Raw genomic sequence first — 14,357 nt, forward strand, 5'->3', positions numbered from 1 at the left:
GAACTAGACACCATAAAAAGAACTACATGAAAATTCCAGAGTTGAAGATACAGTATTGCAAATGAAAAATTCACAAGGTGGACTCAAGAGCAGATTGGGAATGGAAAGGCAAAATCAGTTAACTTGAATAGAAATCAATAGGAATTATTCAATCTTCCTGAAGCCCACTCTTCAGACAAAAAAAAAATTGTTCAATCTAAAGAAAAGAAAAATTAACAGAATTTCAACGATCTGTGAGGCAGTGTCAAGTATACCAACATATATGTATGTGAGTTCAGAAGGAACAGAGAGCAACAAAGGAGTAGAAATATATCTAAAGAACAATAGCCAAAAACTTTCCAAATTTTATGAAGACCATTAATCTATAGATCCACAAATTTCAACAAATCTCAAGTAGGATAAATAAAGAGAATGACATCTGGATACATTATAGTCGAGCTGCTTAAAACAAACAGAAAATCTTGAAAGCAGCAAGAAAAAAATCTATTACGTACAGAGAGTCAGAATAAGATTAACAGCTAATGTTTCTTCAGTATCAGTGGAGACCAAAAGGAATGGAATGATATATCCAAGTGCAAGAAAAAAAAAAATTATCAACCAAGAATTCTATATCCAGCAAAACAAACTTTCAAAAATGAAGGCAAAACTAAAGATATTACCAAATAAACCAAAAGTAAGTGAATTCTTTGCTAGCAGACATGTCATAGAATTACTAGAAGAAATCCTCTGGGTGAAAATAAATGACACCACACAGTAATTTGAATCAACAGGAAGGAGTGAAGAGCACTGGAAATGGTAAATATATGTCAGTGTAAAAGATTCTGCAGATACATAGTCGTATATGGATATGTGAATATATACATTTATATTCTCTTTTTCCTATTAATTTCTTTAAAAGAATTTAAAGTAGTAATAATAGCTTTATATGGTAGGTTTAGAAGATGAAAGTAATATGACAATAATAGCATTAAAAAGGGGGAGGAGATGGAACTAAATCGGACCAAAGTTGGCATAGTTACTGAAATTGGGTTGGTATTAACTGGAGTAGATCATGAGACGTTAAAGATGCATATTGTAGTTGCTAAACCAACCACTAAAAAAAAAAAAAAACTCAAAAAAAAACCCCTAAAATATTTATATGTGTTAATTTGAGAAACTAAAATAATACACTAAAACTGTTCACTGAGCACAAATGAGGGCTACATGCTATCTACAGGAGACCCATGTTAGATTCAAGGTACAAAGATGTCAAAAGTTAAAGATTGTGAGAAAATACACCATGCAAGTAATAACCATAAGAGAGGTGGAGTGTAAATAATACTATCAGGCAAAATAGACTCTGTGGCAAGGAATATTATTAAAGACAGAAAGGGGTATTTTATCATGATAAAAGAGACAATATATCTCATATAAATATTTAGGCACCTAACAACAGGGCATCAAAATGCATGAAGCAAAAACTGACAGAAATGAAAGGAGAAATAGGCAATTCAGTAATTATGATTGAGAATTTCAATACTTTTCTCTTGTTAAGGATACCATATACTTCAACAGTTCTGTCAATCTACTTGTCTTATTTGAAATTATGAAACGAACCACTCTACAACAACAGAATATACATTTGTTCAAGTACATATGAATCATTTACGGAAATAGACTACATTCTTTGTCACTAAATGAGCCACAATGAATTTTGAAAATTCAGATCACATAAAGTATGATCTCTGATCATACTGGAACTAAATTAGAAATCAGTATCAGGAATATCTTTTGGAAATCCTCAAATTTTTAGAAAATAAGCAGTATGCCTCTCGATAACTCACAAGTAAAAGAAAGAATAAAAAAGAGAAATTTGAAAATATCTTGAAATAAATGAAAACAAAAACAGCTTAAATTAACTGGTGTAAATGTATTTGTATTAAAAATGAGTAAAAGTCTAAAATCAATAATCTAAGCTTCCACATCAAGAAGATAGGAGGAAAAGAACATATTAATCCCAAAGTAAGCAGAAAGAACAAATACTAACGGTCAGAGTGGAAATCAATGAAATTAAAATGGAAAACAGAAGACTACAGAAAATCAATGATACCAGAAGTTGGTTCATTGAAAAGATGAACAAAATTGATAAACTTTTAGCCAAAGTGATCAGGAAAAAAAGAAAAGAAAAATGAAGGAAGACACAGTTTACCAATGTCTGTAATGAGGGAGGGTACATAGTTACAGATTCTATAGAAACTAAAAGGCTCATAAGGAAATATTATGAATAAGTTTGTACTAATAAATTCTGCAATTTAGGTGAAATAGGCAAATTCCTAAAAAGTAAAAAATTACCAAAACTGACCTAAAGAAATAGAAAACTGCATTGACCTATTTTAATTATATACATTGTATTAGTAGTTAAAAGAAAAGCCTAGGCTCAGATGGCTCAATTCTATCAAACTTTTAAGGAAGAAAAAAGACCAATTCTACATATACTCTTTCAAAAATGTGGAAAGAAGGAACTCTTCCCAACTTGCTTTATGATACCAAAGCCAGATAAAAATATCATAAGGAAATAAATATACACGGCAATATCTCTCATGTATATAGAGCAAAACCAAAACCACCACCACAACAGAATCCACTGAATACAAAATGGATAATATAAATAAATGTGAGTGAAGCATTGTTCCAGTCAGTGCCTATGTGTGAGTCCATCTTTCCTGACAAACTGATATCTGCAAACTGTGCAGTGAGCTACTATCTTCCATGTGACTGAGACTTTTTTCCAGGAGGTGGTAATAAAGTGTTACTTGATAGACAAAGACTGAATAGTGTCTTATGGTGGTCAGTCAAGATTTTGGCATGAGCAGTTTTTGAGGAGCAGCAAGGGCTGGAGCCCTGGTGGCACAGTGGCTAAGAGCTCAGCTGCTAACCAAAATGTCAGCAGTTCAACTCCTATGGGGCAGTTCTACTCTGTCCTATAGGGACACTATGAGTCAGAATTGACAGCAATGCGTTTGGGTTTTTTTTTTTTGAAGGGCTAGAGTGGACTGCAAAGTGGGAAGCAATGGAATTCAGACAGGAAATATGGAGAGCCTTTTTCAAGAAGTTTATCTGGAAATGAAAGGAGACAGATAAAAGCAAGAACAGGAAATGAAAATGGGGAAAGATTTTTATTTCAAAGGAAAATACGACAGCATGTTTCAGTGTGGTTTGAAAAGGATGAGTAGATGGAGGAGGTTGAAGATTCAGAAGAGAGGGCCTAATTTTAAACATAAATTTTATGAGAAGCCAGAGAGGATGGAATTGAAAGTACAGGCTGAGAGATTAACATTAAACAGAGGTTGGGACAATTCTTCCATGGTTAAGAGTAGAGAAAAGATGGAATGGATGTTAGGGAATTTGCAGATTTCAAGAATAGATTTGATGCATTGAACACTAGTGACCGAAGACCAGACGAGTTGTGGAATGACATCAAGGACATCATACATGAGGAAAGCAAGAGGTCAATGAAAAGACAGGAAAGAAAGAAAAGAGCAAAATGGATGTCAGAGGAGACTCGGAAACTTGCTCTTGAGTGTTGAAAGCAAAAGGAAGAATTGAGGAACTAAAAGAACTGAACAGTAGATTTCAAAGGAACTCTCAAGAAGACAAAGCAAAGTATTATAATGACATGTGCAAAGAGCTGGAGATGGAAAACCATAAGGGAAGAACACACTCGGCGTTTCTCAAGCTGAAAGAACTGAAGAAAAAATTCAAGCCTTGAGTTGCAATAGCGAAGGATTCCATGGGGAAAATATTAAATGACTCAGGAAGCATCAAAAGAAGATGGAAGGAATACACAGAGTCATTGTACCAAAAAGAATTAGTCGATGTTCAGTCATTTCAAGAGGTGGCATATGATGAGGAATGGATGGTACTGAAGGAAGAAGTCCAAGCTGTTCTGAAGGCATTGGTGAAAAACAAGGCTCCAGGAATTGATGGAATATCAATTGAGATGTTTCAACAAACAGATGCAGTGCTGGAGGTGCTCACTCGTCTATGCCAAGAAATATGGAAGACAGCTTCCTGGCCAACTAATTGGAAGAGATCCATATTTCTGCCTATTCCCAAGAAAGGTGATCCAACTGAATGTGGAAATTATAGAACAATATCATTAATATCACACGCAAGCAAAATTTTGCTGAAGATCATTCAAAAATGGCTGCAGCAGTATATTGACAGGGAACTGCCAGAAATTCAGGCTGGTTTCAGAAGAGGACATGGAACCAGGGATATCACTGCTGATGTCAGATGGATCTTGGCTGAAAGCAGAGAATACCAGAAGGATGTTTACCTGTGTTTTATTGACTATGCAAAGGCATTCGACTGTATGGATCATAACAAACTATGGATAACATTGAGAAGAATGGCAATTCCAGAACACTTAATTGTGCCCATGAGGAACCTTTACATAGATCAAGAGGCAGTTGTTTGGACAGAACAAGGGGATACTGATTGGTTTAAAGTCAGGAAAGGTGTGCGGCAGGGTTGTATTCTTTCACCATACCTATTTAATCTGTATGCTGAGCAAATAATCTGAGAAGCTGAACTATATGAAGGAGAACGGGGCATCAGGACTGGAGGAAGACTCATTAACAACCTGCATTATTCAGATGACACAACCTTGCTTGCTGAAAGTGAAGAGGACTTGAAGCACTTACTAATGAAGATCAAAGACCACAGCCTTCAGTATGGATTGCACCTCAATGTAAAGAAAACAAAAATCCTCACAACTGGACCAATGAGCAACATCATGATAAATGGAGAAAAGATTGAAGTTGTCAAGGATTTTGTTTTACTTGGATCCACAATCAACAGCCATGGAAGCAGCAGTCAAGAAATCAAAAGACACCTTGCATTGGGTAAATCTGCTGCAAAGGACCTCTTCAAAGTGTTGAAGAGCAAAGATGTCACCCTGAAGACTAAGGTGCACCTGACCCAAGCCATGGTATTTTCAATCACATCATATGCATGTGAAAGCTGGACAAAGAATAAAGAAGACCAAAGAAGAGTCGATGCCTTTGAATTGTGGTGTTGGCAAAGAATATTGAGTATACCATGGACTGCCAAAAGAACGAACAAATCTGTCTTGGAAGAAGTGCGGCCAGAATGCTCCTTAGAGGCAAGGATGGCGAGACTGCGTCTTGCATACTTTGGATATGTTTTCAGGAGGGATGAGTCCCTGGAGAAGGACATCATGCTTGGCAGAGTACAGAGTCAGCAGAAAAGAGGAAGACCCTCAACAAGGTGGATTGCAACAATGAGCTCAAGCATAACAATGATTGTATGGATGGCTCAGGACCAGGTAGTGTTTCATTCTGTTGTACATAGTGTCGCTATGAGTTGGAACCGACTCGGCGGCACCTAACAACAACGACAAGGGAAGGCTTGTATGACAACTTCTATTTTCTCTGTAGGAGGGAAGTCATAATACCAGGGATTTGAGGGGAATGGTGTGGTTTAAGGGCCTAGAATGAGGATAGTGGTCATGAATTTATAATGGTACCTGTCTGCCCCATTGTATAATTTTCTCAAACTAAAATTAATTGGGGTTAGCTCCATCAGAAGGACAGTGGAGCAAGGATGTTTGGATTAGTGGTAAGGGAGTGGTTGAAGTGATAGATCATGGATAGGGACAGAAATGAAGACACCAGGAGGCTGATGAGGATTGTCTTCATTTGGGTTTCCCTGAAATCAGGTTTTGAGACAATGACTTGGGAGCATGGTGGATTTGGGAGGGATCTCAAGAAACAGAAATGAAGAAATGGGAAGAATAATTCAGGAAATGAGGAAAAGCTAATGAAAGGTACATTTTTGAGCTGCTTATCATTACAGGCACCTCTAACTGAATCCTGCTGGGAACCATCTGAGTAACCCTTAAAATGGCTTTGGCATTGTCCCTCTGCAGGACAGGAAGCTGACACTTTAATCCACTAACGGCTGTCAACCTTGGGGGAAGGATTGCTTCCAGGGGCATTAAGTTCTCTACCCTTCCAGGCTACTTTGTCAGAGTTGAGCAAGCATCCAGCAGCCTTCATAAAAATCCGGGGGCAGAAAGCCAAGGCGAGGGAGGAGGGTTTAGCTTGAGGTAAGGGGGTTGACAGCAGCCTGAGAGTCCACAGGAACTGTCTGCCAGTTTCAGCTGAAAACTGAAGTGGGCCTGGGGCATTGGCACGATGTGAAATTAGACAGACCAGCTGAATGCAGGTACCTAGGAGATCAAAGTAATTGAGCAGATACTTGGGATTCATCATCAGTATACTGGGATGAGAATACCCACCTCATTGGGTTACTGCTGGAGTTAAAATGAGGTCTTACTATTTAAAGCGCGGGCTTTACCACAGAGCCTGGCATATAGTAAGGCGTATAGAATAGAAGCTATTACATTATTGCTAGTATCTACTAAAATATTGATAATATTAATAACTAACTGCATCATGAGTAATAATGGATTAATTCAAACTCCGTAAAGAGTTTCACAGATTACCTGAATGTAAATCAAACTCTGTAAAGAGTTTCATGAATTACCTGAATGGAATATTTTGAATGGTAAGACATTGCATTTTTATTTGGAAGCAGATTAAATTTTGATATTATTTTGCAATTAGTTTCATCAAAGAATAAACCAACCTGTTGTCCTCGAGTCGATCCCAACTAATAGCAACCCTATAGGACAGAGTAGAACTGCCCCATAGGGTTTCCAAGGAGCAGCTGGCGGATTCAAACTGCTAACCTTTTGGTTAGCAGCTACCAGGGCTCCATCAAAGAATAGGTATTAGAGAAATTTTAAATGTAATCTAATTCCCATTTATCCTCTGGTTTGAAATGCATTTACATTTCCATCAGACTGCAATGATTTATTGTATTTTTTCCAGAGATTTTCTATTGGTTTTGTTTTTAATCTTTTCTGCATTTGAACTTAGCCAAACACTGAGGAATAATCCAAATTAATTCTACTCTCTAACAACTTCTAGAGTCAAGTACATTTTCTTTAATTCTGACTTAAATCTTTAACACTGTCGTTGGTTTTTACTCATTTTCTTCTCAGTGGAGAAAAAAGGAGCAGCTGGTTACAATTGTCAATTTTCTTTTGTTTGGGCTTTATTAAGTATGCAATGCTTGAATATTTTTCCCCCTATTTGGGAATAGAACTTCCATTGCTTTTTTTCAAAGACTTACAGAGTTCAAAATGGAGGAGATTTAGAGCTCACATAGTCCCAAAATATAACTTGATGAATTCATACCTATTAAAATACTATTGTCACATAATTTCTTTTGATGTGCCCTTAGCTCATTTATTGATTAGGATATTATTCTTTTTCTAACAAATGAAAAACTCATTCTAATGAATAATAAGAACTTTTTTATATTAATGATGTTATTTAGTCACCATATGAGTTTTCTGACTTTTTCATTTGCTTTTTAGTTTATAATATTTTTCAATTAAAAGTTTATAATTAATATTTTGACAAATATGTTATTTTTTTCTCTTATGAATTTCTTGTCTTGATTCCATACTTAGAGAGGCCTTACCCACCCTGAGCTCTGAGTTATATTCACTTCTGTTTTCTTCTGGTTCTTTTATACTTTCAGTTTTAAGTGGGTTCTTTACTCCATCTAGAACTAATTGAAATTAATTCAAAAGAGTTTTAAAACTAAAGAGAAGTTTAAATGTTCAAAGACGAAAAGCCTATTAGTGGTTGTCTGAAGTTGGAGGTGTGAGAGGCAATTGACTACAATGGGCACATTTATTCTTAATAAATGCCATGTTGTTTATTATAGCATAATGACTCACTCTGTTGTAATATTTTATGTCGTGAATCTATTACATATGTATGTCTGTATGTAATAAGTGTGTGTGTTTAGAGAGAGAGAGAAAGAGAGCTAGCTTACCTTTAGCAGTTAGAATCAGGGATGCTGCTAGCTAAGCAGCCAACAGTGTATAGAATGCTCCCTACAACAAAGTATTATCAATAAGGCCAAGATTAAGAAACCTTGAAAGCTAGATAGCTAGCTAGGAAGAAAGGGAAGAAGGGAGGAAAGGAGGGAAATAGGAAGAAACATTCATTGGGTATGATCCTTTTACCAGCACCCAGGGTTTGTTCTATTTCCTACCCTGAGAGGCATTTTGAGAGACTTTGCCTCCTGCCTTGAAGAAACCCAGTACACTGTATTTTCACTTATCCCTCATCTGTGTTTTAAAAACAAATGAGGTTAATAGTTTTGGAACACAGATTCTGGTGCTGACTGCCTGAGGTGAATCACAGGTCTGCCACTTATAAACAGTGTGACCTTGGGCAAGATATTTACCCTCTTCTTCTTCTCCCTCATCTGTAAAATGAGGGTAACAATCATATCTTCATCCTTGTTGTTGGTGTTTTCTGCTGTCAAGTTGATTCTGACTCATAATTGCCAGGTGTTTAAAGCAGTGCCTGGCACATAGTAAACACTATAGAAGTGTTTGTTTAGGATAATAGTAAGGCAAATTACTTGTTCTTTCTGACGCTTATTTGATCATAGTGACCTCTACTTCCTTTTTATGTTAAAAATCACATTTTTCAATTTTTAAGCAGTATGTTTGTTCTTTAGCCTCTGCCACACCTCTTATCCTCTTGGCTTCTAACATAAGCCCCATCAGAATATCAACTCTGTCATCTATATTATTACTTAACTTTTATTATCACTGTCAAGTTTGCAGATTTCCTCATAGGCACATTTCTTTAATATACAGATTTGCTTATTTTTTCCATCTATGAAGAACCATTGTTTTTGAATAAGGACAGTATTCAATGAGTTACATTCTAAAAGTTAACGGTTACATCAATGGAATTGTATTTGTCTTCTTGTGTCAAAAATTTCAACACTTTCTATTCTGCGGAACACATTTTATGTCAGTGCCTAAACACTGTGTTCTTTCTGATCCCTTGACTAGATTCTCCTGTGCTATTGTGAGCTTAATTCTTGTTTCACTTTCTGTCATGTATATGGCATCTTTTATAGCAGCAACACCTAATAGAACTTCCTGAGATGATGGAAATGTTCTAATCTGCACTGTTCAATCCTGTAGGCACTAGCTGCGTGTGGCTATTGAGTGCTTGAAATGTAGCTAGGGCAACTGAGGGACTGAATTTTACATTTCATTAAATTTAAATAGGTACCTATGGCTAAAAACAAAAAAATAGTTGCCACCAAGTCAAGTCCAACTTATGGCGACCTCATGTGTTTCAGAGAAGAACTCTACTCCATAGGGTTTTCCAGGGTGTGGCCTTTTGGAAGCATGTCATCAGGCCTTTCTTCTGAGGAGTTCTTGTGTGGGCTTGAACCACCAACTTTTCAGTTACTAGTTGAGCAAGTGCTTGACTGGCTAATGGCTACCAAATTGTACAGCATAGCTCTAGAGTATCTCCTCACTCTTCCATTTTCAGTTTAAAATCCTCAGCCTCATTCTAACTTGAGCCTATTTCACCAAAAATGTTTTTATGTCCTATATATTGTATACATATTCCTTAAATTCCAGTGATCAGTTTATTTTTGCTTTATTTTATTTTCAATGTAGTTCTCATTATACAAATAAATGTATACTCTTAGATGATCAAGACTATATATTTCTGTTTATAGAGTATTTAATACATTATCTCTTAAAATCAGGTGCTAGTTCTTTAATTTTTTTACAAATTAAAATAGTAATATTCATTGTATAAAAATACTGAAGAAAGACTAGACTATATACAGACAATAAAAATCACCCTAGTGTACAAAATAGAGATAACCACACACACAAACACACACACACATTATAATAGATGGGTCAGTTCTTTCTATACGTAAAATATCCTTTTATTTTTAAACACTTTACAGATCACATACATAATACATGTTCATTGCTAAAATATTTAAAAACACTAAGGAGTAAAAGAATATAAAAATCATCCATAATCACAGAACAGATATATTCTGTTTGTTCCTTTCAGTATTATTTCTGAATCTCATAGGGAGACAGATATGCAGGTAGATAGGTAGGTGAATGGACAGGGACACAGGTATTTTAAAATAAATTTGAATTATGGTATAGATATGCAGGACATGCCAATAAAAGCATATGCCTTTCAGATGGTAATCAAACAAAAACATATGCCACTGTAGGTGTATGTCATCAACAATGGTAGTAGTGGCCATTCTAAACATTTGTAGCTTTCAATAATAATGAAAGGTATTAAGATTTATCCACTGTATTTGTTAATTCATTAATTTTATGTCACTTTTTATATCATAAAAATTTTCCTGTAGTATAAAATTCATAAACATTATTTTAATGGCTGCATCATATTTCACTGTATTTATATGTACATCCAAATTTATTTAACTACTCCCCTGTTGTTGAACATTTAGGATGTTTCTTTTTTCACGACCATGGTAGCATTGCGTTCTAAGTTTAGAGCCTAAAACTTTTCATCTCTGAGTATTTCTTTAGGATAATTTCTTAGAAGGGAAATCACTAGGCCAAATGAAATGAACAGATTTAAGACTCTTGATATATATTGCTAAATTGCCCTTCAGAAAGTTCTTTGCTTCTTACAGGAGAAAATAAATAACCCCTTTTCTGTTTCTTTAATCTTGTTTTTTCTTTAATCATTTTTATGTAGTTTTCCTTTGAACTTTTAAACTTCACTTGGGTTTAGTACTCACAATTTTTTTTAACAAATGTTTCTTTCGAGGCATTAGCAGAGTAATCACATTGTTATAAATACCCAAACAATGTAACTCTCCTGTTTTTGTTTTGTTGTTTTTAATCAAAGTATTCAGATATAATATTTTTTATTGTATGATTTGTTTCTTTCTAGGGTGATCCAGGAGAAAAAGGAGATCCAGGTCTGACTGGCATTAATGGACAAGACGTAAGCCTAACGCTCTTTTTTGGTCTAATATTCTGTTTATATTAGTCACTGAAACATGTCAACTATTTTGTGCTATTAACATTTGACTATCCATGGAAGAGCTAGCCACAATCAAAGCAAAAACAAGACTCAAAGCGGTTTTTTTTGTTTTGTTTTGTTCTGTTTTACATGACTCAGTATAGGCCCAGTATTTTTAGTTTCATTACAGACAGGTAGCTCCTTGGCTTTATATATTTCATATTATGCTTGACCATGATAGTCCTTTCTTCTTGCTGCTTCTGACTTGTATTTTCCCTAGCCTTTTTCAGGGAGTGGTCCATACTGTTAGGATCGCAGTGATGCAGGAAAGAGGGAAGAAGAGAAGGGGGACTTGTGTGTATGTCCACTGTACTCGGTCTTCAACCTTAGGAATACTATCAGCTGTAACACCCTCACATCCTAGCCAAATGCTTCCCTTCTCTTTAGGTCAGTTATCCCCTAAGCACCTCACCCTTCCTTCTATGATGAAATTTGAAGGAATGGCTCAAGTCTGGGTTTTCCTCTGAAATGCAGATTAATCTTATTTCAGATCATCATCGAACTCACCATTTATGATAGATATGTTAACTACACTGGGAGAAGGGTCCATAATGAGAATTGCTTTTTCCTCACTGTTTCCTTTTCTCACTTGCAGTAAAAATGTTTTAGAAAGATTCTGAAGGGCCACTATTTGCTCTTTGGATGAGAGAATAAGGACATGCCATATGTGTTTCCCTGGTATCTTAGAGGAGTCATGAAGCCCATCTTGTAGGCAGTAGATCACGGCAACGGGAGGACAAGCTAAAGACCAATCCTTGGGACCTGTGGACAAAATAAGACGGATACCTGAGGGGGCTTTCTCTAAATCAGAAATACCTCAGGAGTTAACCCTATAGTAACCCGGGCATGAGACTGACTCTCAAAAATTTATTCTCTTTTTATTTACCTCCCAAAAGCTCTGTTCATGTCTTTAATATGATCCTAATTCTTTTTCTTCTTCCCTTTGAAGTAATTTCCCTACACCCGAAAATGGGAACTAGCACCAGTGTCTTATAGCTGGGGAGTCTGCATGTCCCCTGTCTGTATAGCATATCAGGATACTAAATGTCACAACTGTTGGCCCACTTTTTGTAATAGAGTATCTGATTCCTCTTCCTACCCGTGTCATTGGAGGTCCCTGGTGGTAGTGGTAAGAGTTTGGGGATGGAAAATCAGAGCTACTTGTGTCTCAGTTCTGTCACTAGCTGAGCAAATCATGTCTCAGAGTCTGTAAAGTGATGGATTTAGAATAAATTCTAAAGTCCCCATTATTATAATGTTCCATGATTATACAGAGATTATTAAGATTACGAACTTGAAAAGCATGATGAGATTTGAACCGCTCATTCAGATTTATTGAATTCCTATTAAAGGAACTGTGGGGAAAACAAACAGGAACACTGCTGGAGCTAAAGTACGGAAAGTACTAGATGTGAGGATGTTTGTCCTTTTCTGAACAGAAGGGAGACATGATCCAACTTGTGATTAAAGGAAGATTAGTTTTACGGTGTGTTCTAAAAAATAGACAGAATTTAGGTCTTTGGGTGTGTTTCCTGTTCTTTCTTTTGTACTCTCCATGAGAGCAAAATTCATGTCTTAGAATCTCTAAACCAAAAAAATAAATAAAAATAAACCAGTTGTCATTAAGTTGATTTTGACTCATGACAACTCCATGTGTTGCAGAGTAGAACTGTATTCCACAGAGTTTTCATGGCTGTGACCTTTCAGAAGCACATCACCAGGCCTTTCTTCCAAGGTGTTTCTGGGTGGATTAGAACTGCCAACCTTTCAGTTAGTAGCCCAGCACTTAACCATTTGCACCATCTCATACACAGTAAATGTTTTGAGTGAACAGGTTCTCAATAGATATTTGTTAAGTTTTAATTTGTAAAACTAAAACATTATTATAATAATTTGAAATATAAGCAACTAGAGCCTTAAGTAGAATAACAGAGATGGAAGGAAAGGTACAGATGGTGATATTGTTGAGGTAAAACATATATGACTTGGTACTTGACTGGATATGAGAAAGGGAGAAAACTCAAAAATAGTCCAACATTTCAGCCATTCATTATGGAAAGGATGTTAACATGTCAGAAATATTAAGAGTGTCGAAAGACATTGATTATAGTGTTCCAAAAGATAACCAGGCTACATATATATGGGCTGTCTGAGACAGAGGAGGAAAACAAAGAACCTTAGAAGTTCATAAAGATAATGTTGGAATTGAAATACAGAAAGGATTTTTCCCAAAATTTCAGTAAAACTAGAAGATTTGAGGGGTTAGAACCTGAAGTATATTCACATTAATTTAGAGATTTGGAAAAATGTTTTATGTTCTCTGAAAATAAGGTGATTCAGCTTTTTAGAATTAATCTGTCAATACATACATACCTTTGAGTGCCCACTCAAAGGCACCCAACAACACTACGTGGCCAAGTGCTCTGGCAGCCACTGTTGCAGTTCCACATCTGAATGAGACCCGGTTTGCTGAGGGAAAGCCACAACCTAATGGGCAGTGAGGCCTTTCTTCTTTTGAAGGGATCTTAGAAGAATCCTTCAAATGCCCCAGTCACTGGGATTTCCTTCTTTAGCACCATAATTATTTAATATAGCTCATTAAGTACACTATACAGCATTGCAAAGCACATTAACTAACTTTTCTCACTTAGTTAATTAATACTTAGGTCATGCGTTTTTTTTTCCCTTTTCTTATTTTGTCGAAAATATTCAAGAGTCATGACTAAGAAGAAATTAAAAATAATGAAAGTTCTTCCTCTGTGTCTATTGCTAAAACCCATTGCCATCGAGTTGATGCAACTCATAGTGACCCCATAGGACAAAGTAGAACTGTCCTACACAGTACAGTAGTTGAAGCAATAGGCTGCTAATCAGAAGGTCAGCAGTTCGAACCCACCAGCCGTTCCGCAGGAGAGTATTGTGGCAATCTGCTTCCATAAAGATTTACAGCTTTGGAAACCCCTATAGGACAGTTCTACTACAGGAGAAAAGAATCAAATGCTCCGTTATTACATCGTTGTTGGTGTTGTTAATATTGTGTTGTAGTTCGTAAATTGTTTTCATGAGGAATTTGAAATTTGATCCTCACCCCCACCTTATAGGATAGCTAGAGAAGGAAGTCATCCCTATTATTCAAAGGCTTGGGAAATTAAGCAACTTTCTTTTATAAAATGGTGAAATCAGCTTCTAAGCCTACATATTTGACTGAAAAGTCTCTGATTTTTCCCATTAAATCATGCCACACTTGTCATTGCCTATTCTTCAATGCTAAAATAAACTGACCCTGCAAACTAAAATAATGTGGCATTTATCACAGTTCTCTCTGACTTTCAGTAAGTTCAGGTACGCATTCTCAGGGAA

The 14,357-nt window shown here is 36.1% G+C and overlaps 1 protein-coding gene across 1 annotated transcript in view; it reads left to right on the forward strand.

The window, feature by feature from the left end:
* The window catches only part of COL19A1 (collagen type XIX alpha 1 chain), a 378,654-nt gene that overhangs the window by 159,898 nt on the left and 204,399 nt on the right, over positions 1-14,357 (forward strand). Inside the window, exon 11 of the mRNA XM_010586804.3 lies at positions 10,866-10,919. Within this exon, the coding sequence (XP_010585106.3) occupies positions 10,866-10,919 (54 nt within the window). The remainder of the gene's footprint in view (positions 1-10,865; positions 10,920-14,357) is intronic.

This window comes from Loxodonta africana, chromosome 1 (assembly GCF_030014295.1).
Source record: "Loxodonta africana isolate mLoxAfr1 chromosome 1, mLoxAfr1.hap2, whole genome shotgun sequence".
NCBI lineage: Eukaryota > Metazoa > Chordata > Mammalia > Proboscidea > Elephantidae > Loxodonta > Loxodonta africana.